The sequence below is a fragment of the Acipenser ruthenus genome, chromosome 6 (genome assembly GCF_902713425.1).
Source record: "Acipenser ruthenus chromosome 6, fAciRut3.2 maternal haplotype, whole genome shotgun sequence".
Lineage (NCBI taxonomy): Eukaryota > Metazoa > Chordata > Actinopteri > Acipenseriformes > Acipenseridae > Acipenser > Acipenser ruthenus.
In genome coordinates, this window is record NC_081194.1 from 9,622,673 (window position 1) to 9,648,636 (window position 25,964).

A 25,964-nucleotide genomic window follows, 5' to 3' on the forward strand; every position below is an offset into this window, starting at 1 on the left:
ATGGCAAAAAATGGTTAATGAGAAAGGAAGTGGATATGGTACTCCATCTGTGCCAGGCAGAAATAAATGCAATAACTAAACCAAAAATTATGGAATTATGGCAGAATCAATGGGAACACAATCATAAGGGAAGGATTTATGATGATATTCAGCCAAAGGCCAGGATAGGGAGTGAAACATCTAGAGGGGAATTGAATAGGGCTATAATGAACAGATTGATAACTGGACATACAGCATTGAGTCAGCATGTGTTTGAAACAGGGAACCATGTAGATGGATTATGTGGAGAACGTCAAATGTTAGAAAATGTACAGCCTTATATATCAGAATGTAATAAATTCAAACAACAAAGAGAGGCATTAATAAATCAGTTGAAGGCATTTGAGGTGGATAATGTATCGGCGTTAGAGGGCGCACATCATCTGTTATTAGATGGCATGCGCCAACTTCCTCTAATCAGAAGACGACGTATATCCGCACTGTCTGAACGGACGGAGTTATATTATTGTTGTCATTGCAGGCAGAGTAGGGTTTGTTTTTTGTATCCTTGCCACGTGTACCCGAACGCATTAGCGTGAATGCCCCACTATTCTGTGATAATTATATGAGGAGGATTGCAAGGTTTCCAATCCTGTGATGGATCCGCGGGTGGCAGAGCTTTTCGGTACTGGTTCCGGATTGATGGCTGGGCCGCAGGGACTATGTTCGGGTTCGGGCAATGGTTTGAGTTTTATGTCAAAAAAATCCTACGCGAAAAACAGCAAAAAAGTAAAAAACCGTTCAACAAGGAATACGAAACCCAGCAACAACCCGCCTTATCTACCCCCTGAGGTAAGTTTAAAAAAAAAAATACAGTAGCGTGTCATTTCATTTGCGTGCCGTATGGATTATGCAGGTACTTAACGCATAGTGATAATATACAGTATCCTAAAGACGATAACATTAATGTTCACAACAACACAGTTGTAATACTTCTGAAGTGGCATGTATGTTTTCCTGTGTGAGTTTCTATTGTGACACCCAGCACCCAACCGCGGAAGACAAAAGCATCAAGTAAGGCTAGCTAATATTATAGTCCATGTATTGTAATCTGACAGTCATTCTCAATCTGTTTGGATTCTTGACGCTTTTAATGTTTATAGGCTAGCACAAAATGTCCTTTAGTTACCATGATTGTACAGTATTTTCATTGTGAAATCATGTAATAAGTGGAACAAGATGAATTCATACAACTGCTATGAAACCTTGACATTCTAAAGACGTGTAATGTTAGGCACTTCTGCGATCAGATAAAGAATCTTATTTATTTTTCTTCTTTAACCTGAAAGCTGTGTTTGTAAGTGTGCGGGGATCGTGGTGATCCATTGACCCTGAAAGCGGGAGTATTGATGAAAAAAAACAAAAAAAACTGCTACATTAGTTTCCATAAACAAATATATAAGCCTGCATTTTTCTTAGTAAAGGCATTCATTAGCTAATGTAATGCCTGAAGTCTTACCTTACAAAAATTATAATTGAGTACAGTGGATTTTTTATTTTAATATAAATGTTTTTTTTTTTTTAAATACAGTATATGTACTGTATATGTATATTATGTATATTATCTGTGGTCTGTATTCATAATATTTTACCTGAGCAAGGTGGAATATCCGACATGATACTGGTACTAAAAATAGGCACATAATTTTCAGACTTGCAGATTGCAGATTTATTTAACAAAATTGTAAATGCAGTTTTATATTTTTGGGTGGTGGTTCAGTAACAGGAAGCTTCACAGTGTGATGAGAAGAGAAGTGAGAGGCACACATGGTTCAGCTGTGAAGTGTTTTTATGCTTGAATTCATATTTTAGTGCTCACAAAAATGTCAGGACAACGGCAGCTATAGTTAAGTACAGGGCCTTGAGAGATTCTGAGAGTGCACCTAAATCAGGGCTGGCAAAGGTGGCTCTTCCACTCCTGGTCTTTGTTCAAATCCTGTTCTAAATGGTTTCATTGAACCAATTAAACCTCCATCTAGACCCTGAAGTAGTTTATTAACTCACTGAACCAGTTAAACCTGGAGTGGAACAGGCCTCCAGGACCGGGCCTGGACCCACCTGACCTAAATTCTGACCTGAACAACACCTGCTAATTACTGTAGTCCCAGTCCTTGTACAAACAGGAATGTATATTGTGCTAAATGTTCACTTTTTACTTTAAGGTAAAACCTAAAATAAACTAAGGGTCGGATTTGATCAACCCATACCCTGATGTGATAAACCACAATCATTTTCAGCACTGAGGGATCACCTGTGATTTCATCAGTCACTTCATTTTAGGGTAAATGTAGGAGAAAAAAAATCATGATTAGGTGGTTGATGTGCTAAAAAATGCTCCAGATAAATCTGCTGTGGCTTATCCTGGCCCAGTACAGGTTGGTCAAATCGGCCTCCCAGTTTCTTCCACCAAAGTGCAATTCACCAGTGCTGTAATGTATCTTACAGAGCTGTGCTTTCCTGGACTGTGACAGGTGTTCAAGGGTTATTTGGTACATTTCCAGGATGCCTGTTTTCATTCCAAGCAGTGTCTGCTAGAACCTTGAAATCTTCCTTATTCAAAAAAACAGTGTCTTCTTAAGCTCAGCATTCAATAGGAGAATTGTGATTTCAATTAGGTTACCATTTGTGTCACTATCCCTGTTGCTTCATTCCCAAGCCTTTTAATATTTAGAAGTGCTAAACAAGGTCTTAGAAGCAAAGCAAAGTTGAATCTAATACTTCTCGCTCAGTATCAACATGGGATTCATTATTTACAGAGCTGATACTTCAACAGGGGATACTTAGTGCTATATATTTTTTTCTGGCAATAGTAATTTCAACTTGAAATCTGTAAACCTTTCCTACGCTGAGCACAGATTTTGATAGATGATATTCTGTGATCAAGACGTTTGACAATTTACTTAGTCAGCACTTGCTGTACTGTTGTGGATCTTTTCTGTTATGCTGCTATGATTTATGAGATCCAACTAAAAGGGGACTTCATTCCTTGTCATTTATGAGCTGTCCGTTCCACTTATACAGTAACCAAGATCTAGGCCTGTCCTCTGTTAACCCAGGAGCAAAGACAGTTTTGTTGTGGAAACTGTACAAGACGTTTATTAGCTGATCTATTTACCAATTTATTAAGAATTAACAGCGTAATTTGAACATAAATAACATTTTTACATTAAAAATCTATTGAATTCATTTTTTTAAATTTTTTATTTAAGTCCCTGAGATACTGTAGTTTTCAGGAAAAAACTTTCTTAAAGCAGACCACTAGTAACAATGTACTGTAGGTCAGTCAATTTTCATAAAGTTACACATTAAATACAATGTTCAGGACACTTATCTCTCCCATCTGTAGTTTCATCTGCAACAACGCAGCCTGGTTTATTCTGTACTTTCTGTAAAACTGTTTGCATGTGTTTCACATATACCCTGGACAGATAGAGTTGCTTTAGTTAGAGCAGGGCTCTTCAACTAGTTTTTTAAATTTAAGGGGGCCAGATTGGAAAAAAGTTAGGAGTAGGCAGGCCAGAGTATTTTACTCTGCACATTTTTAACCAATAATAAATATTATATCACTTAATGTTCATATATTGAACACGACTTACACATTTTACTTAGTACTTTAATAATAGAACAGTGTGAGAATTTAACCGAGTATCATACGTACAAAACTAGCCCGAAGGTATCAGGCGTTTGAAGTGTGTGTGTGTGTGCGCCACTTGGCAGTCTCCCTGTGTTGGAATGTAATGATACCCATCTTTCCATTGCAGGAGTGCTAAAAATAGAACCAACAAACAGATGCAGATACTGAGATAAACACACATGGCTTTAAGTTGTGCTTTACAGTAGATTTGTTCAATCTCAGGTGAAGCTTTGTCAAGCAGGGGCCCGGTTCATAAAAGTCCTGTGGTTGCGATGAGGTTGTGACGTCGCAGAGGTTGTCGTTGCGTGCATTTCATAAAGCAGTTTGCAAGTGCCGTTGCTTGCAATCACTCTTTTGCGATCTGCGATGAGTTTAAGTCGATAACTCAGTAATCAATTTTAAGGCACACTGACCGATTTAGGTAAATACACAATGGCAGGATTGCAAAGGAAAGCAATTTTTTTGAAGAAAAAAATGATACAATTATTGAAATGGCTGGTCAATACAAATTTGTTCTATTCGGCATGTTTTCTGGAAGTTTAAAATTGATCTGAAACTTCGCATATGTCATATATGTCTTGAACCTGCTTGAAGTTTGCGAAGCAGAAGTTGCTGCAATAAATTTTACTGTCAAAATGGCTGCCGCCAAAACGCACCCAAGCATCAATCTGCTTCTGTTTGCAAACCATTTAACCAACTAACTACTAACTTGGTAGGCGTCATTCTGGGGACAATGGAATTCAAATATGGCAGTGTTCTTTCGTAAAACAAGATGGCAGCCAGACCAACATTTCGTTCTTAAATTTAAAACCTTTCAGTTGAACATGGTTTAGTTGATTAACTCCAAAGATGACAAGCATCATCCCTGTGTCAATACAATTGACTTTCTCAAAAATGGTGTTTGTGCGTAAACCAAGATGGCTGTCTGAGGCATTTCTTTAAAAACCTTTCAAAATAGTTGGTCAAATGTAAAACTATCTTATAATTCCTTACGAAGTGCAGATAGGTTAATGGTTACTATGGAACACATATAGGAAACCGTATGTGCTCTATCCAAAAATGCTCTCAACACACAGGGTGCTAGATAATCATCGAGCAGTGTTCCAACATACAGAGTTAGATCAGTTTCTTATATACACTACCGGTCAAAAGTTTTAGAACACCCCCATTTTTCCAGTTTTTATTGAAATTTAAGCAGTTCAAGTCCAGTGAATAACCTGAAATGGTACAAAGGTAAGCGTTAAACTGCCAGAGGTTAAAAAAAAAAAAGTTTAGGTTACCAAAAACTGAAAAATAATGTACATTTCAGAGTTATACAAAAAGGCCTTTTTCAGGGAACAAGTAATGGGTTAACAACTTACAGCGGTTCTGCAGCAATGGAAGTAAATTAAGCCTTGAAAGTTGATGCTAACAATTCCTACAGGTGTCCCAACTTTTGTTGATTACTTACAAACCCTCTGTCTGTATAAAAGCAGTGTTGGAACAGACTGTGTTACTACACCCTCTTAAGCATTATTTGGACAGTATTGTACTGCAGGAAGTAGTATATTGCTCTCATAATGGCGAGAAAAAGGCAATTAACAAAGGAAGACAGACAGACCATTATAACCCTTAAAAGTGTAGGTGTTTACTTTAGAGAAATTGCAAAGAAAGTCAAGGTGTCAGTGAGTACAGTTTCCTACACCATCAAAAGGCACTTGGAAACTGGAGGAAACTCTGACAGGAAGAGGTCTGGCAGACCCAAAGCCACAACAGAATCAGAAGACAAGTTTCTGAGAGTCAACAGCTTGCGTGATAGGCGGCTCACAGGACAACAGCTTCAAGCACAGCTTAACACTGGTCGAAGTAAGCAAGTCTCAGTTTCAACTGTGAAGAGAAGACTTCGAGCTGCAGGTTTGACAGGTCGAGTGGCAGTAAGAAAGCCATTGCTAAGATGGCAAAATAAGAAAAAGAGGCTTGCCTGGGCCATGAAGCACCGCCAGTGGACTACTGAAGACTGGAAGGAGGTCTTATGGACCGATGAATCAAAATTTGAAATCTTCGGTTCATCACGCAGGGTTTTTGTATGCCGTCGAGTAGGCGAAAGGATGGTTCCTCGGTGTGTGACACCAACTGTCAAACATGGAGGAGGAAGCCTGATGGTCTGGGGCTCTTTTGCTGGATCCAGAGTCGGCGACTTGCACAGAGTGAGTGGCACCCTGAACCAAAACTGCTACCACAGCATTTTGCAGTGCCATGCAATACCCTCTGGTATACGCCTGGTTGGTCAGGGGTTCATCCTACAGCAAGATAATGACCCAAAACATATCTCCAGGCTATGTCAGAACTACCTTAGAAGAAAAGAACAAGACGGTAGGCTTCAAATCATGGAATGGCCAGCACAGTCTCCAGACTTAAACCCCATCGAGCTGGTTTGGGATGAACTGGACAGAAGGGTGAAAGCAAAGCAACCTACAAGTGCAACACATTTGTGGGAACATCTGCAACAGTGTTGGGAAGAACCTTCCGAACAATATTTGATTTCCATTGTAGAACGAATGCCACGAGTGTGTTCGGCTGTTATATCTGCAAAAGGTGGCTACTATGATGAGTCAAAAATTTAGATTAAATTTTGTTAAACAAAACGATTCCATGATTTCTTTTTTATCTCCAATTGTTTATTTGTTCTATGCTTTAATTTCAGAGTACATTGAGACATTAAACTGCGTAAATTTCAATAAAAACTGGAAAAATGGAGGTGTTCTAAAACTTTTGACCGGTAGTGTACCTTAACACTGTCAGCAAGGCAGAGGGTTAGCCAGTGATGATTCAGGTATTAGCATATAAGAGAAAACTTATAACTATGCATACGTGGCATAAAACTAAGCAAGCAGATAAAAAGGATGGGTGGTTTGGGTATACGTGTAAAAAGACACTTCTGGCTCATCCTTTTATCTCACAGCCGCAGCTGCAGTGTAGGCATCTTGCGGTTCCTTATCTTTAGCAAAGCATACAAGGTTATGTGAGCAAGGTTATGGGAGTACAAAATGCCAGTACATTATGTCGAGCCAGTTCTATTTTCTGTAACATCTCTATTACACCTTTGACCTCTCTAAGGTCAAATATAAAACTAGCTTATCACTCCTTACAGTGCCCACTTGTGCTGCAATACTTGCCAAACATTTCCAACTGGCACTGAGCTTGCAAGCCGTAAAACCGTAAAACCTAACCGTTTATCCACCAAATGTAGCTTATTATTGAACAGAGATTAGTTCAGATATTGCAGATCCTACCAATGTTTTTGTACAATGTGTTGTATGTGATCTGTGCGCTGCCATTGCTGCTCCCTAATAAAAGCTGAACTTCAAACAATAAGTCTGTGAATATAGTAATTGTTACAGCTGTGTATAATGGTATTTAAAACAGGATTCATTCATCTGACTTTTTACATATCCGCCCTTACTCTGGTCCCATCGCAGTCGGAAATGCGACGGACAACTGTGTGTGTGTGTGTGTGTGATAGATAGATAGATATATATATATATACTGCTAAATATATGTTTTAAAACCCTGTCTATGTGTGTGTCATCAGAATGTTTTACCTGAGAAATCTGTTCAATAAAGTGTACAGTTCCACAGCAAGCTAGTAGTATGAGCACCATGGTATGTCCTAAACCAGGATCTATGATGAAAATTGCTGGTTTCTGGTGAAAATCAGCGATGTCGCAGCTCTGCGAAAGTTTTATGAAACCCAATTTTTAATTTGCGAGGTGCTTGGGATTGCGAATCGTCGCAGATCGCTTTTATGAAATGGGCCCCTGACTAGCAGGCTGTTGATTTAATCAATGCTCTTGGTTTCAGCTAACAAAAACATAAACATTTTTATTTGGAACTCGATCTTGCAGTATGTTTTAATGGACTGTAATCTGTTATTTATTTAGTGTTGAATTACCATATTGAGAACATTGCTGTTATAACTAGTCTCCAGTTACCAAAAAAGTTTGTATGCGGAGAGTGACATCTGAAGCCCTTCACTGGAATTCAGGTGGTAAAAGGACAAGTGTGAACATGTACTGAGATTTCTGTCTCAGTATGTGACCAATTCTAGGGTGTTGTATGCAGTTCAAATGAAATATTAACAAAAATATGCAGCCGTTGGAGAAGTGATATCAAAAAGGTAAATAGTTGAAACACACAAGGGTTGCAATGTTACAGAAAGTGATCTAAAATGGAATAAGTGTCATGGGTGAGCTTCTCTACTAACACTTTTTTTGTGTGTGTTTTAGGCTGAAGAAGGAAATATAGAGTACAAGGTAAGCTGTTTTTCCCATAAATGTATTCATTATTATTATTATTTTCTAAGGACAATCTCTTTGTCTAACACCGAAAACTCAAACACTAATGCCTAATAGAAACACCTGCTATGAAATGGTTGGGTTTTGGGGTGGGGATTTGGGGTTGGGTTTGGGTTTTGGGTTGGGGGGTCGCTTATGTTAGTTCCCCAGTGTTGCTGAGAGAAATTGTGTAGTTTACAAATGTACGGTCTGGTTGGAAATTGGAACAGATGCAGGGACAGCAAACAAACCAAACTGCAAATTATGGGGGTCTGTTATTAGTTTATAAACCCTAACATCTTAAATGCTGGCCTGGCCTTTGTTTTTATTTTTATGTAACTACAGTAATGAAGCATTATATAAAATTCGCACACAAAGCTCACCTGGTACAGGAAGTCACCAAGCTTGAACTGAAAGCTGCATTTTTCTAGGGATTTAGCCTAAATACAGAACAATTCGTGGGACCTAAAATCCAGCCGCTTTTTTTTAATGTATTCAGGGAATGAAATAAGACTCCTATTGCATAGCAGATTCGCCTATTCCAGGTATTACAAGCTTTATTAGCCACATCATATAGGTAACAAGCTTGGGCTTGTCTTTTTAAACTTGTTATATTGTCAGTGTTTTTGGGCATCAAGCATACTCTTCTATAACGCGTGTGTACGTGCTTGAAAACACATTGGTACAATTACTCATTTGTAAAATCTCTGTTTTCCATGAACCAGTTTGTGTGGATGGGGTGTGGGTGGAGCCGGAGTGGTTTCTATTGTTTTGTGTGTTCAGTTGAAGCTGGTGAACCCCACGCAGTACCGCTTCGAGCACCTGGTGACGCAGATGAAGTGGCGGCTGCAGGAGGGCCGCGGGGAGGCGGTGTACCAGATCGGGGTGGAGGACAACGGCCTGCTGGTGGGCCTGTCTGAGGAGGACATGCGAGCCTCGCTGAAGACACTCCGCAGGATGGCTGAGAAGTAAGCGCGCTGCAACTTTAAAGCACTAGAAAAGCTATGCATGTGCTGGTGTTTTCAGCATGTGCAATTGCACATTCTGAGTTAAATGACCTTTTTTGTTTGAACATGGGTATAGAGTATGTGACAGGCATTGAAAGCTTTGTCATGTTTGTTTTAGTTAAACATGATCTTCTCCCAACAATATGCAATACTTTCTTCTCAGTTGCCTTTATTCGTTGTGTGCAACCTGTATTAATGAACACACAGGGCTCCAATTTCACCCAGGTCTTTCTGATCATCCTTTGTACAGCAAAATCCTCTTAACTGAATCTGATATTCGCACATCCACCGCCTGCCACTGATCTTCTCAGTTTAATAATCAAAGACACTGTCGTACTGTTCTGTACTTTGCAGCTTTGCAGGTTGGCGATGGCAACCAGAGTTGTAAACAAAAAGCCACCACACTTGAAAGAACTCACTATGGTATTTACTGGTGCATAATAGCAAAGAGGTATGATCAGTGTGAGCTTTGGTTGGAGGATTTAAGGTACAGTAGGTGGGGATGTGGTTGTTACCTGGCAGTGTTGTTGAAAACTGAAGCATGTTTGATGGAATGTGTACAGAAGGCTTCCAGCATTTCATTGCCATCAATATTCATTAACACTGAATCAAAATATTCATTTATACTGAAGGTTTACAGTCTTGCTAAAGATGCCTATAGAGTTCCACATTTACATTTATCCACATTTCATACGAAAGGTGGTGACATTTTTGTGTCAGTCAAGTCCTGTATTTGACTTGTGAAGCTGGTCTGTCTCCATGCTCGGAATGGATTTTCTATTCAGTGGTGGAAACAAAGTGGTTGTTGATAATATTAATCTGTGTCCTCATGGCTTACCACCCTATTTCCACTAGACAGTGGACTGACAGAGATTTCAGATAATGGAGCCTTGATGGGCATCCAGGAACCAATGCTTACCCAGCAGGGGGCTATAAAGCATGTTTAAATACTTAATGAAACAATGCTTGAAATGTATTCAGAGGCTAAAATTACCATGTTTTCATTCAACAGAAGTATCAATTAGTAATTTTTTATAACAATCTAAAGCAAAAAAATTAATGAAATACCCTTGTGAATTACATACCATAAGCCAACTATTTCTACAGCATTATACTAATAAATTGTCCCAACTCTTTGAAAGCATATTCAAATGAGACAATGGCAACATTCTAACACAATGAAATCCAATATGCTGTTCCTTGTTTTCCAGGGTTGGTGCTGACATCGCAGTCATCAGAGAGAGAGAGGTAGACTATGACTCGGACATCCCCAGAAAAATTGCGGAGGTTTTAGTGAGGAAAGTTCCAGACGACCAGCAGGTGAGTTTCGACAGATTGTTTTAAGAGGGGCCAATCTTTCATTCCTTTTAAAATCTAAAAGCTTGCTTATATGGGAATAACTAAAGTACAGACAATTTTGCTAAAACTGTGTAAGATGTTATTGAGCTGCTTATAATTGTTAGTATTGTGAGTTGACTTCTGCTTGAATGCTAGATGGAGTAGACACGTGTACCGCTCGCTTCCACAAAATGTTACAATCTAAACCCAATTTCTTTTTTTTTTTTTACTAAGTTTACATTCTACCTTTTTTTCTAACATCTTTGTATATTCATTGCAAGATATCCAAGGCTAAATCCAAACAAGGTTTTGCGGTAGATTCGGAACTTTCGAATACTTCCATTAATTCCAAAATTCATTCACCACCATTAAATCTTCACTGGACGGCATCCAGACTACATTTAACTCTCATGGATAACGCATAGATAGCCTCAGGCTTTTGGCTAATGACACCGGGGACCACATGTGCTGCGCTGGATTCTGACAACAAGGCAATCAAGGAGAAACGGTCAGATCTGGAAGAATTGCAGGAGACACCAGAATCTTTGCATCATTGGTCTACCAGAGGAAATGGAAGGATCGCACCCTACCAAGTTCATTTCTGATTTCTTTGTTGAACTGTTCAGCAGTGAGGTGCTGGTTTCGCCTCCCGAATTAGACCGGGCCCATCACAGCACCGAAGCCTGCTCCTCTTCAGAGACCCAGGCCCATGATTATCCGCTTTCATCGGTACCAAACAAAGGAGCTTGTCCTCCATGCTGCTAGGGAACAGGGATTGATGATCTTTCGGGGGCATAGGAGCTTTATTTTTCCTGATGTTTCTCTGAGCCGTGCCGCATTTAAAGATGTTAAGACAAGGTTGTATAAACATGGGATCAAGTTCAGTTTGCTTTACCCAGTCAGGCTCAGTGTTGCATTTGAGGGTCAGAACTTGATCTCCAGTGGGCTCAAGTCATGTTTTTAACACTTGACAGCTCTTTGGCCTGGCAGTGTTTGTTGCTCCTTTTATATTTGAAAACGGTATGTTTTGCAAGTAGCTAGCTACTTTTATAATAAGTAATTCGGAATATATCATTAATGAAACGGTTTTGTGTGTTTTACAAGAAGCTAGCTGCTTTTTATAATAATTGTAATTCAGAATATATCGCTAATTAAACTATTTCAATATTTCTTCCAGAAAGAGAATTTAATTTCATTTTTTTTTTATCATCGCTAATGTTGTTGTTGTTGTTGTTTTTATTATTATTATTGTTGCAGAGATAGTATTGATTTCTTAATCACAGTCTTGCAATTTGAGGACGCTAAATAGGATCTCTCTTTGTTTTTTTTGGTTTTTTTTGGATGTGCGTGTGCTTTAACGTGGTACAGGCCCAGGATACTAATACTAAGTACACAAGAAATAACATATCGCACTCACACCCAGTATTATCTACGATCAAAGAGAAACGCAGGAATCGCACACCAAGGCAGTTATCAAAAAGTCCACGTACTACTATAACATAACCTTTCTGCATTTATGTTATTTTTTATTTTAAATTGTGTTGTAAAGATGTTGCCATCTCTTCGAGTTTTAAGATAGCGAGGTCATTTGTAGTAGGGATTTATGTTTCTATGTACTAAAAAAATATACAATTTATTCCCTTTTGTTTGTTTTTTTTATAAAAAAATACTGCTTAACTTTGCAACGCCTATCTTTTCTTCTTTTCTTTGTGTTTGTTGCTGTAACTTATCCTGCAGTCCAAATGAATAATAATAATAATAATAATAATAATAATAATAATAATAATAAACAAATGATTTGCAAACTCTGTCTTCTCATCAGTGTTTTACACTATGTTTAGAGATCAGTGGGTGGGCACTGCATGTCTTGAAACACACTCGATTGGCTATTGCTATGTAGCTCTTTGTTTCTCTTAACCAATAGGATTTGATCGATGACATACGCAAAGCAGATGATTGATACCTCCGTGGCGGTGCAGCATTTATATCCAGAAAAAAAAAAAAAATATTTTAGGGTCCTAAAGCTAGAGGAGTGCTGTGCGTGAGATTTTATGAAGTGAACGTGTGCACCCGCCAGGTTTCTGCGTGGCCGCGCATGCGTGCAGCTTGGAGGGAACATTGTCTGCCACTACTGACCAAAAGTGATTCAGGAGCAATTTCAACATTTCTACTCATTTTATATAGGCTTACTTTATATGTGCATGATGATATCTCTCTGTCTGAGGTTCAGTCGAGCACCCTGGCTTTTGCAACACTGTTGGCCCGATGCCTTATTTTTTCAATAAAAAAAATGTGCCTTTTTGCATCTTGCAGTCAGTTTTGAGACCCAATCATCCCTTTTCTGTTTTTTTTCTTTTTTTTTTCTTTAAAACATCATTGTTCATTTTATTTATTTTTGTATGGTTTTTTGCATGTCTGTTCTACAGCTGTGTATCGGTTTGGTGTGTTTGAAACTTAATAAAGAGGGAAGACCGTGCATTTTAAGCATTGGTTAGCACTCATTTAAATTCACAGAAAGTGTTTGGAGAAAAATGAAAATCTTGAGTGTAGTACTAGTTCAGTAGACCTGGATCAGGGATCACACAGAACGGTTTGTGCAAGGTTCCAGAAGGAGTTATTCACTATGTAGCTTTGAATACAAAATAGTTATTCAGCACTTTTACATTCTGTATTGTGTCCTGAAAGAAATAAGCCAGTGTTTGTGTGTTTGTGTGCAGTTCCTGGACCTGCGGGTGGCAGTGCTGGGGAACGTGGACTCGGGCAAGTCCACCCTGCTGGGTGTGCTGACGCAGGGAGAGCTGGATAACGGGCGGGGGCGGGCGCGCCTCAACCTCTTCAGACACCTCCACGAGATCCAGTCTGGCAGGACCTCCAGCATCAGCTTTGAGATCATGGGCTTCAACAGCAAAGGGGAGGTAGGCAGGGCAGGGCTGGAGAGCAGAGCAGTCTGACAATAAGCAGACATGTTCAAATGGTATAAAGAATCTGAATGTGGCCCTGACCTTGTCTGGTCCTCCTTCCAGGTGGTAAACTACAGCGAGTCACGGACAGCAGAGGAGATCTGTGAGAGGGCCTCCAAAATGATCACCTTCATCGACCTGGCAGGGCACCACAAGTACTTGAAAACAACCATCTTCGGCCTGACCAGCTACTGCCCTGACTTTGCCATGCTGGTTGTTGGTGCTAACACAGGCATAGGTAAGCTTTATTCATCATAGTGTTCCACGCTCTTTTTTTTTTTTTTTTTTTCTTTTGAATTCATTTTTCTGAGTTTATTTTTCAAAATAAAATATATGTGGGGAAACCACTAAACTGGCATTCATTCACTTGCTTACTCAAGAATCTTCATGCACCAACATTAAAACACAGGGTAAAGAGTATGTTGACTGAATTTATAATACTGTAATGCCCCACCATAAAATGTTATGGAAAGATTTAGTTTGGGTCTGTTTGTTTACAATACTGTTGACCATAACAGCAGCTGCTCCCACAGCACATTCCAGGGTACCTGCAGCATGGCCCTGATCCCTACTGTTTAAAACCCAGAGGTATTTTAAGACAGTGCTACTGCTGATCAGTGGAGTTGACACGTCAGGTTTGTTCGGGGCCCAGCTGATGCTTGTGAATGTCAGGCAGTTGTTTTGGAACATTCTGCTGTGCCCTTTACACACAGCTATTACTAACTAGCACAGGACTGATTCTGCTGTGCCCTTTACACTCAATTTTACACTAGCAAAAGACTGGAGGAGTAAACACAGCAGTACTTCTTCTTTCTGTTTGGATGAAATAAGTTTGAAAGTTTATTATCATTTAATAGGTCTTCAACTTCAGGTGCAACATATACATTTACCTTTTACATGTGTGAAAGTTTTCCATCTGTAGACAGCATTCCGTCAAAATGACCTCTCCCAGGTTCCCAGGTCCATTCCTGTGATTGTATAGAAAGGCAAAAAAAATCCAGGCGGGCAGAGGGTAGGGTATTTGTTGTCATGGAAAACTGTAAAATGTTTTTGCATGTACTTGATTGTTGTGATCTTTTTGATTTTTTTTTTTTTTCCCCTGTTGAACTGTAACTTCATTGAGACCATGGGCGCTTAACCCATAGGGCACAGGGGAGGCAAACATATATTTTGTCCCTCAACTTTTTTTCTATGTTTATTCTAGTGTTCTATGTTTTGTTATGGTTTTGCCTTTTACACTGTTTAAAATGTAATAAGAAAACGGAAAGTCATTCAGAAGACGCCAGAGGTACGACATTGATTAAAAAAAAAACAACACAATAAAACATGTGTTTGACCCTGTGGCAGGACAGAAGCCCTGCACATGTAAATAAATGTGTAATTTGTAAATATGTGTAAATATTTGAAAAAGTGTGTGTTAGATATGGCAGGGCTGGAAGTTAAGATTCCAGCCCTGGTTGTTTTGGGTGTGTTTGTGGTGGTGGTTGGCAGGGATAGGGTTAATTCCTATCCCTGCCAGATGCATGTGAAAATGTGGCCAGGCATTGATTGAATGATTAATTGTCAATCAACCCTGGCCGCATGATATAAAAGGGAGCTACAACTGCCTGGGAAGGTCTGTTTGTTGACTTTGTTTCTCTTCTTTGTTTTCTTAAGTCAGTGAAGGCATTGCTCAGCCTGACTTTATGTTTGATTTGTATTTTTGTGTAAACCTTTTGTTTGGCCCTGTTTCTTATTTGTTTTGTGTTTTTGTTTTATTTTTGCTTCATAAACATGCGCCCCAGCACTTGAAACCTGCAGTTACTGTCTCCGAGTCTATCCACCCAGCCATCCTGTCACAGACCCATAGTCCGCACTGCGCTATTTACAACAGCTGACGTTAGCAGCAGTGTGACTGCAACAGAAATAAGAAGCTGGGCAGTTTGTGGTGACTACAACAATTATTAGTTAAATATAGGCTAGGTAGTTTAGTTTTTTTTATTTTATATACTCTATTAATTCAATTATATGCATTGAAAACAAGGCAAGAGAACCAGACGGTTATTTATTTATTTTTAAATATGAAAGTTAGCAGGTTCATGTTGCTGTGGGGCTGTGAACGGGTTTAAGTTCAACACTGACTTGTTACTATTCGTATTGTTAAGCACTAGTAATAATATAAAGCAGTGGTGTTTCAAAATAACAGAAGCCCGTTTTTACTTTAGTGAAGTAGGCTAGAATGTGTTTTTTTTTTTTTTATCATGAAAATCGTGTCGTTTAGACCAGGGTACGATGCTACCCCCGAGGTACTGCACGGGTGTCTCAAATGCAAAACCTTTTCTTTTGAAATTTAATTCAGACAATGCCTACATTTGCCTTTTTATTTATGTGCTGTAGATTGCGTGTTCATGTTTGTAATGGCCTCTCCTCCTCAGCTGGCACGACGCGAGAGCACCTGGGCCTGGCCATGGCTCTGAAGGTGCCCATCTTCATAGTGGTCAGCAAGGTGGACCTGTGCACCAAGAACACCACTGAGCGCACGGTCAAGCAGCTGGAGAGGATCCTAAAGCAGCCCGGCTGTAACAAGGTCCCCATGCTGGTGGCCACTGCGGATGACGCCGTTACTGCCGCCCAGCAGTTTGCACTGTCCCCCAGGTGCACGCTCAATTATTTCTCTCATTCGTTTATTTATAAGGGCTGTTCACTTCATAATAACTGATCAAACTAAAGTGTCTCAATTGTTTGTATTCTTAGTATCACGCCGATTTTCACACTGTCAAGCGTTTCGGGTGAAAACCTGGACCTGCTGAAGGTTTTCTTCAATATCCTCCCGCCCCTGAGCAACAGCAAGGAGCAGGAGGAGCTGATGCAGCAGCTGACAGAGTTCCAGGTACAGCCTCGCCTCTCCTGTCTGTGCTCAGGGTGCCACAGCCCACAACTGACCCCCTGAACCCAGGACTCCTGCACAACCCTCGTGATGATTATTTAGAGAAGGGCTACATTTCGGTGCTAAATACCCACTCCCATAACTCTTCAAATACCAGCTGCACCAGATTTTCGCTTTTTATAATGAAACCGTGTTCTGTGCGTTATCATGCGTGCAGATTCCAACATTTTAAAACTGGTATGGTTATTGCAGTAGTCTTCAGTCAGTCAACATGATGCTAGATTAAAGGGTATTGATAATGCTGCCTGCCTCAGTTTGGCAAGACTACCGTTCTGATTATTCATTCTTGTTTTCAGGTTGATGAAATCTACACAGTACCAGAAGTAGGAACAGTTGTTGGAGGTACCCTGTACAGGTCAGTGTTGCAAATTTCACGCTTTATTCCATCTTGGGGAATTTGCAGGTCATATTTTGCATGATGCACTCACTGAATCATGTAAACAGCCAGGGACCAGAAGAAGACTGCATAGCTGATTTATTGCTCAGCTGGTTTTCTTTTAGGATTTTCTATTCGCTTAATTCCTGTTTTGAGGAATAGCTCAAACAGCTATACAATCAGAGTAATATTTCTATCGCAGTTTTTAAGGTTCCCACCAATGTTATTACACACCAACTGGCCTGGTAAACCATGTCCTTTGGAAGGGCGCTGGTCTGTAGCAACGGATATACCGGAACAGTAAGAAGGCAGTGTGTTCTAATTGCAGATTCGGAACCTAGAAGTTCTTGAGACACACAACACAGGTTTATGTGGTCTAGTTAAGCAAATACCTTTAATTAATTAATTAATTAATTAATTAATTAATTAATTAATTAATTAATTAATTAATTAAATAAATAAATAAATAAATAAATAAATAAATAAATAAATAAATATGGGCTGTGTGGTCCAGTGGTTAAAGAAAAGGGCTTGTAACCAGGAGGTCCCCGGTTCAAATCCCACCTCAGCCACTGACTCATTGTGTGACCCTGAGCAAGTCACTTAACCTCCTTGTGCTCTGTATTTTGGGTGAGACGTAGTTGTAAGTGACTCTGCAGCTGGTGCATAGTTCACACACCCTAGTCTCTGTAAGTCGCCTTGGATAAAGGTGTCTGCTAAATAAACTAATAAATAAACTAATAAATAAAGGTAGCTGATTTCATGTCTCTACTTAGTGGTATCTGCCGGGAGGGTGAGCGGCTGGTGGTGGGCCCCACTGATGATGGGAACTTCCTGGAGCTGAAGGTGTGCAGCATCCAGAGGAACCGCTCAGCCTGCAGGGTGCTCCGGGCCGGCCAGGCAGCCACGCTGGCACTGGGCAACTTCGACAGGTCCCTGCTCCGCAAGGTCAGACATTAATATAACAAAGTGCATTTCAAACCGTTCACCGAGGGACCGAATGAGACATCGGTCTGCATTCTGAAGGTGTTTTGCTCCTCATTAGTAGGGATGTGCTTTTGGTAAGTTTTTATGAACGTTTAAATGCTATGCAGGTGTCAGCATTTAAACCATATCTACATACACACACACTCTTTATATTACATTATGATGTATACTGACAGCCCTGGTTAATATTGTCTAAGCAAAGAAACTCTAAAAAGCAAATAAAGTTTTAACATCACAAAAAAATTGTATACAATATATACTTGTGTACTCACAAGTATATATTGAAATGTGTATATTTAAATGTCCTCTCAATCAAACAATGGTTGTAATTAAAGTTGTCAGTGGAGATACAACTATATAGTGGCTCTCAAAAGTATTCACCCCCCTTGGACTTTTTCACATTTTATTGTGTTACAACATGGAATCAAAATGGATTTAATTAGGAGTTTTTGCCACTGATCAACACAAAAAAAGTCCATAATGTCAAAGTGAAAAATAAAATCTATAAATTGTTCTAAATTAATTACAAATGTAAAACAGAAAATAATTTATTACATAAGTATTCGTCCTCAAAAACTGAGTATCCGGGCGAGAAGGGCACAGTCTTCCACGGCTGAGCTGGGAGACATTGTGCATATGGCAACAATAGCCCGGGTGCTTCACAAAACTGGCCTTTATGGGAGAGTGGCAAAAAGAAAGCCATTGTTGAAAAAAAACTCACATCAAATCTCAGCTAGAGTGTCCCAGAAGGCATGTGAGAGACTCTGAGACCAAGTGGAAGAAGATTCTATGGTCTGATGAGACCAAAATAAAGCTTTTTGGCCTCAACGCTAAGCGCTATGTTTGGCGCAAGCCTAACACCGCACATCATCCTGAGAACACCATCCCTACCGTGAAGCATGGTGTTGGAGAAATCCTGGAGGAAAACCTGCTGAAGTCTGCAAGAGACCTGGGACTTGGGAGAAGATTCATCTTCCAGCAGGACAATGACCCCAAACATACAGCCAAAGCCACACTGGAGTGGCTTAAAAACAAAAAGGTCAATGTCCTGGAGTGGCCCAGTCAAAGCCCGGACCTCAATCCAATTGAGAATATGTGGAAAGAGTTGAAAATTGCTGTTCACCAAAGGTCCCCATCCAACTTGACGGAGCTTGAGCAATTTTGCAAAGAAGAATGGACAAAAATTGCAGTGTCCAGATGCGCAAAGCTGGTAGAGACTTATCCAAATAGACTCATAGCTGTAATTGCTGCCAAAGGTGCCTCTACCAAATATTGACTCAAGGGGGTGAATACTTATGAAATCAATTATTTTCTGTTTTGTATTTGTAATTAATTTAGAACAATTTGTAGATTTCATTTTTCACTTTTACATTATGGACTTTTTTGTGTTGATCAGTGGCAAAAACGCCTAATTAAATCCATTTTGATTCCATGTTGTAACACAATAAAATGTGGAAAAGTCCAAGGGGGGTGAATACTTTTGAGAGCCACCGTATTCAACACATTTTCGGATAGTATAATGTTTTTAGAATAGTTTGTTTTGTTTCTTTAAGGTTAATTTAAAAAACAAAATAAAAAACAGGAACCCCTAAAAAAAGGGAACTACCAGGGATAAAATAGCACAAGATTTTGGAATTGGAAAGAGCACTGTGACTGATATTAAAAGGTCTGCCTTAGAGATTAAAACGTTTGCAGTCTTTGATAGTAGGGGTGGGATTTTCGAGAAATATATTGCTTGAGTACTTGAGCATTACAATTTCAGAGTACTGGAATCCAACGCCACTCTCCTCTACATACTAGTGTACATAAACCCCCCCAAACATTGCCACAAGTCCTATTTTTAAATGTGAATCTAACACATATTCAAGTATATTAAGTAATGAAAGTGATGTTTGCCTTCTTGTTCAGTTAATTGTATATGGTCAAGTATTACTAAATAATATAACGTATTCAGATTCATGTATTCACACAACTTTACATTAAATTATAAAAAGAGATGCCTGCCTACCTGTTTGAAGTGCGTCTCGGAGGTCCTTTACTTTAGTGCAGTAGTTCCAATATATAGAAACAATTGTACTAAACATAAACGGCTGTTTGGGCCAAAGTCATACAGAACAATTTCAAGTGAAAAAAGCCTTCCGCCTATGGGAAGCTTGGGGAATGAGGTCCGCGAGTCGGTGGGAATCGCAACTTTTTCTCCCTTTTGAAAGTTTTGTATGAACAGCTGCAACACACAGCCTTGCTGTTATTGTTTTACACATGCTGAATGTAATCCTCGGTGAATTGTACAATCCAAAGAATATTTTGTGAGATTTATGTAATATTTTTAGAAATTATTACGATTTAATACAACAGGTTTTATTGTCTTTTGTGATATGTAGTGACTTTAGAGCTCTATAAACTTAAACTACTCAAACATACTTAAATGTTTTAAGACAGACGTAAAGTGACAAAAGGTTGTATTAAAAAATATATTTATTTTGCAATTGATGATTACTGTGATAATCTTCCATCTATTTAAAAAATGCTGCATTCACGATTCACACACGCTGTCCTCAGGTGATGACGTGATCGCGCCCTGTTCGGCCCACTCTATAGCAAATGCTGTTGTGAGTGTTTACTTTTTACTGCCATCAGTAGCTCCATCTGCTGTCATTTTTATGTTTTAATTTCAAATGGCGAAGCATTGAACTTGTGTTTTTGTGGTACGACAGTTTTCTTAGGCATAATTTACATACCACCGTTTTATCGTCCAGTTTCTCAAAATACTTCCAAACGTTGCTTCGCATCTTTCCTTTATTTAGAGATGCCATTTTATTAAAAAATATAACCAACTTCAGAAAAAACGCTTCTCAGTAACTTACCACGTGGACTGGATACCATATCACGCCTACTACAGCATGAACACAGAGTGCACCAATGAAGTGCCAGATCAACCGAGGATAACACCCGCCCCAGTGTCAAAACTTTTTGTTGGAGCAATTAGAAAAACTACTTGGAGGCATTTGCCAAACCCCTTCCTTTTTATAATATCCACCCTAACTGTGGCACCACAGCAGTGAGATACGCGACGGACTGACTGACTGTATATGGTGGTAAATGACTAATATTAATACATATCAAAAATGTGTTTGGTGAAATTTGTCACGTGACCAGTTATACATCTAGCATATTATTAAATGTTTGACCACTTCTTTAGAGTTTATATGTTTTAAATGTTTTATAATCCCAATCCCTAGCCCGTAGCGCAATTTGATTTTAGTGAACAGATAAAACATAACAAGCCCTTGCTCTGAACCCCCCAGGGCATGGTGATGGTGAGTCCTGAGATGAACCCCACAATATGCTGGATGTTCGAAGCAGAGATCGTGCTGCTGTTCCATGCCAAGACTTTCAGAAAGGGCTTCCAGGTCACTGTCCACGTGGGCAACGTCCGACAGACGGCCATTGTTGGGTGCTTGCATGGAAAGGTAGGAAACGCAGTGTAATTGCCTCCTAGCATTACAATGACGCGGTGCACGCCTGTGCTCGTTTCTCACTCACTCTTGTTAGTTGGTGAGTCGCTTACACTCACCTCAAGCCTCAGTCCCAAGCCGCCAAAGCTACCGCTTTCCAAAGGTAAAAAGGAACATTTTAAGGAAAAACAAAATATATACAAAATAAGCAGTGTATACTGTCAGTACAGTCAGCTGTTCCTTAAAAGTGATACTATTTATCTTTGTAATTGGGATTTTTATAATTATGTCATGCTTCTTTGTGCCTTAAAGTTTCATTTTGCGCTACAGTAATTGTGAGGTTTCCTTTTTTGTTTTTTGTTTTTTTTTTTAGGATGAGCTGCGGACAGGGGAGAAGGCTGTAGTGCGTTTCAAGTTCATAAAGCACCCGGAGTACTTGAAAGTCGGCGCCAAATTACTCTTCCGAGAGGGAGTAACGAAAGGGATCGGACACGTCGCCAGCCTGCACCCTCTCTTCATGAACCAATACAACTAGGAAGCGCGCAGAGAAGATAGAGAATTGAAAAAGGAATCGGAAAAGCTCCACCAGACCTCCTTGTCGATACCACAGCCCTGAGCAGGGAGCACAGAGTGGAGGATCAAGGAGGGTTCTTATTTTGCACAGCCCTGTATTTTAGTCTACAGTTGTCTTGCCTTGTTTCTGAGTCTGTCACGTCAATGCAGTCCTCCCAATAACTTGCTCATCGTTCCACACAGAGCGCTTTAATACTGCAAGGAAACGAGGAACCAGTTTCCAAATGTTTTTAATCATTTTTTTTTGTACAACTTTGTAGTAGCTTGGGTTCAGCCTCTTCATTTTAGTTTGGGATGTGCTTTGTATGAACGTAAACTTTCTGCCTTGTTCTCTTTTGAGCTTTTAACTTTGTTTTTTTTATATTTCTACTGAGATTTTTGTCAAGCAATCTACAAAGAAAAGTGTAGAGGTGCTGTAACAAGCATCTCCAACAGAGATCCTGTCTGAGCAAGGCAGAAACCAGAACGCTGAATACCTGTGACTGGTAACAACACTGACCTTGCTGAAAAGTCAAAAACAACGTCCTGGCAATGCAGATTGAAATAAGGGTTTTACTGCTTTTAATAGTTGGGGGGGGGGGGGTGAAAAACAAACATTAACAATGTTACTGATAAGAAAAATAAAAAACTAGCTAAGAAAAATTAGCTAAGAAGCACGTCCAATTTTCGTGTCACCTCTCTCTCTCTCTCTCTCTCTCTCTCTCTCTCTCTCTCTCTCTCTATATATATATAGATAGATAGATAGTCCTTTGATAAAGTCCTTCAGTGTTTCTCACTTTAAGGTTAATTTTCACTTTGCCAATGGAAATCAATATTAAACTATTATGTGAAATGTTGACAAGATTTTTAGGATTTAAAAGCAGAGCGCTTGTCTGTGGTGTGGGGGTGGGGGGTTAAGTATTTAAATGCTCCAAGTTAAATCTTTGATTTGAAGCAGTTTAGGAAGGTTAACCCAGTTTCTCACAGTGCCCAATCAAGAAGGAACAATGTCACAAGTACTTAAACGGATGGTAAGAAGTTTGTGTTACGGGCAGAGCCTCGCAATAGTGCAATGTTCTCTTCTCCTGTACCTCCTGGTACTAACAAAATAGAATGCCACAACAGCAAAGATTATCACGTGGATTTCTATTATATGTATTTGAATGCAGTTTTGTTTGATTCTCATGGAAAAGATGCTCAACCAAATAGCAGCTCTTTAGACTGAACTGTCTGCTTAGGTAAAGTATTGCTTCATCTGTATGTATGTTGTCCACAGTTCTGATTCTGAGATGTTACTAGCAGCTGAAGGATTCATTGCACCGAATTGCTTCATAATTTTTTTGTTCATTTACATTGTTTCAGTATGACTGCTAATGTTGTATGAAGGAGATATTGTTCATTTCACTTTGTTTGATATCAGGACATTGACGAAGATATATATAACCATAGGGAGAGTTACATTTCAAAAGGTGCTATTCATTGAAACAAGTTTGTTGTATACTTCATGGAAGTTTTCAACAATACAGAGGAACAGCGAATACGCGACCTGCTATATTCAGCAACATTAATGATGCCTGATCTTTCTCTCTTTTTGAAAATGCCTGTTGAGAATGCAGGCAAGAAGTCCATTAAAGGGTATTTATAGATGTAAGCATTAACTGTTGATTTTTTTTTTTAAGTGTGGTTCCTGTGCAATTACAGAAAAAAGCATAACGGACGTAAACCAAAATATTTTTTTTTTTTAATGTAATCATATTTCATGTTAACCTATTTGAAAATAATACTCGCTTTCTGTTTTGCAAGTAGCTATTGATTTTTTAACTTGAAGTAGTGTATTAGAAACCAATTGGAAATGCTCTCCCCCCCTCTCCAATTCAGCACTGAAGTTCACTGCAGGCTGAGTTTCACTGATTTATGAAAAATAATAATAATAATAATAATTAGGCGGGAGGCGGGGGGCGGGGGGTGGGGGAGAGAAACTCAGCTAAGTTTGAATGTAATATTTTAAACGCTGCCTTTGGGTGGTGTATCGCAGGTTTATGTACAAATCCAGTTTGTATATATGGTGTACATAAATATATATAAAAATACATTTTATTAAAACCAAGTGTCTGTTGTTTTATGAATTTATTCAGTGCATCTGGATTACCAGGTACATCTAAATAGATTCACAGATAGATCTCTATGACCTTTGGACCTTTTCATGATAATGAGTTAGTATTGCTAGTATCACGTTCCTGATACAACAAAAAGGGTTCTGTGTAAATGTAATAAAACAAAAGCTGATGAAACAGGTTTGAAAAAAAAAGGTGGTGTTCCCCTCCTACAGTATTTTGTATGTTGCTAGATAAATAGAAACAGCTGATGCAAGAGCCTGCAATGATTGTGTCCAACCCCCCACTAAACAAATAAAGTACAACAGTTCCAAATGTCATTGCTTGTGTTGCACCTAATGGTGGGCATTGGAACAATGCATTACAAACAGTATTTTGTTCCAAGATTATCCATTGGCAATATTTAATAGCTTTCTAAACAATGCAATACACTTACCAGAATCAACCAAACAGATGCATTATCTTTGGTAATTAACAGAAATGTTTTTCAAAAATCAAAAGACCTACTTTCTGAATTTTTTTTATGTATGAAAAACCACTTGTCAATTTGCTGCCCATTTAATTATAAGTAGAGGTCTACTGTAATTGAGGATTCATCGCGAAATTCACCTTTTAGGGGCCAATGCATATCGGACTAGATATATATATATATATATATATATATATATATATATATATATATATATATATATAGTTTAAATGAACTACTGCACAATGCAAGCGACGCAAACTACATATCTTCCTTCTGTGACCTTTACTGGCTTCTCTGTGACCTGTACTGTGCAGTAGGGGGTGGGACAAAGTCAGTGCTGCATTGTTTTGATTTAGGTTGCTAAAATCTAGTTTTCAGCATTGGAGGTAAAATACCAGAAATGGACGACAAAGCAAAGTCTATTTCGGCTGGTGATCGTGTCAAGATATTACCTAAAGAAACTACAGGCAGGTGGAGGTAATTGTTTTGCACATCTTGTAATGTGTCTTTGGAGAAAATACGATAGATCGATATTTATCTTCAGAATCACACATTATTATTATTTATTTCTTAGCAGATGCTCTTATCCAGGGTGACTTACAATTGTAAGCAAATACATTAAGTGTTACAGTACAAGTAATAATACAATTAAGAGCAAGATAAATACAATGACTTTGGTTCAAGCAAGTACAAGTGTGACAAAACACAATTCAATAATACAGCAGATAACAGTGATAGTTACATCAGGATATGATTAAATACAAAATACTACAGATTAAACACTTGGCAGATTACAGTACTCTGAAGAACAGGATTAAATGCAGTAAAATAGGGGGCAGATAAGAGCAAATAAAGCGCATTACACGAAAGGCTACTACAGAGGCTGCTGAACAGAATGTAAAATAAACAGCTTTCAGAAACCAAACTGGAAAGTCAGCCCAGACAAGAAGTATTCCTGTCGGCTGTAGCCAAGTGTGACCGGGTTTTACGTCACGTGCGTAGATCGCCGCTCTTTACCAAGGACAGAGAGACAGCTGGGGGTGGAGTTGAAACGCCGACACAGCCGCGCAGGATTTATTAACACCAACAGAAAAGAAAGTAAAGGTGGTCATGTGACGTTACCAGCCATGGTAACGCACAGAGGACACATACAGCAAGCTGTACAAAAGGCAAATTAAAACACAGTACAAAAACTACAAATAAAATGTGCCCCAGAGGGCGAGCGCTAGCCTTAAAACGAGGCGTCCCGCTCCAGGAACCGGCTACACTACGTAACCCTCGCTATACATCACATGGGATCACAATCCCCTAACTAACCTACTCATGAGCCGGTATTCAGACAACTACTCGTGCTGCTCCATACGGTCTTGGCTGGGCATTGCCTTCAGAAGCACCGCTTGTATTCTCAGGGTTGCGTAGCTGTCGTTCCTGCAGAGCGGACCCTCTCCTCCCGAGTATACGCCGCTCCCCTCTGGCATGGCGTTACAATCGCCTCGAACCATCTCCCGCGGATGTTTTTAAACCGATGGACACTCTGTCAAGAACCACCCACCTGCTGATTGAGGTCCAGCACAGCCAAACACCTGCTGCCCTTCCCCTCAACCAAGCCTAGCAGGCAGCAAGTCTCAATCGAGCGCCCGTCTGTAAAAACAATAATTCAATTAAACAAATCAACTCCAAAACGACACAGTGTTGATAGTTACTTCAGGGTTAGATATGATTGCAAGTGAAATACAAAATACTACAGATTGGGTTCAGTGCAGGATTAAATACAGTAAAATAGGGAGCAGA

At 39.4% G+C, this 25,964-nt stretch overlaps 1 protein-coding gene across 1 annotated transcript; it reads left to right on the forward strand.

Annotated features, from left to right (window-relative positions):
• The first annotated feature begins 422 nt into the window (after window positions 1-422).
• LOC117411577 (GTP-binding protein 2-like) lies at window positions 423-23,021 on the forward strand. The gene is made up of 12 exons (XM_034019228.3): window positions 423-831; window positions 7,939-7,965; window positions 8,770-8,954; window positions 10,205-10,313; window positions 13,049-13,246; window positions 13,355-13,529; window positions 15,706-15,925; window positions 16,025-16,160; window positions 16,514-16,572; window positions 17,370-17,541; window positions 20,886-21,050; window positions 21,409-23,021. The coding sequence occupies exons 1-12, from the start codon at window positions 637-639 to the stop codon at window positions 21,568-21,570; spliced, it is 1,803 nt and encodes a 600-aa protein (XP_033875119.1). The 5' UTR covers window positions 423-636; the 3' UTR covers window positions 21,571-23,021.
• The last annotated feature ends 2,943 nt before the right edge of the window (window positions 23,022-25,964 follow it).

What these genes read in the sequence shown, in the direction of transcription:
- LOC117411577 (XM_034019228.3), top strand. Translation starts at nt 637, where the DNA reads ATGGATCCGCGGGTGGCAGAGCTTTTCGGTACTGGTTCCGGATTGATG. An exon ending in AAGGAAATATAGAGTACAAG is followed by an intron (nt 7,966 to 8,769) that starts GTAAGCTGTTTT and finishes TTGTGTGTTCAG; the next exon opens with TTGAAGCTGGTGAACCCCAC. An exon ending in GTTGGAGGTACCCTGTACAG is followed by an intron (nt 16,573 to 17,369) that starts GTCAGTGTTGCA and finishes GTCTCTACTTAG; the next exon opens with TGGTATCTGCCGGGAGGGTG.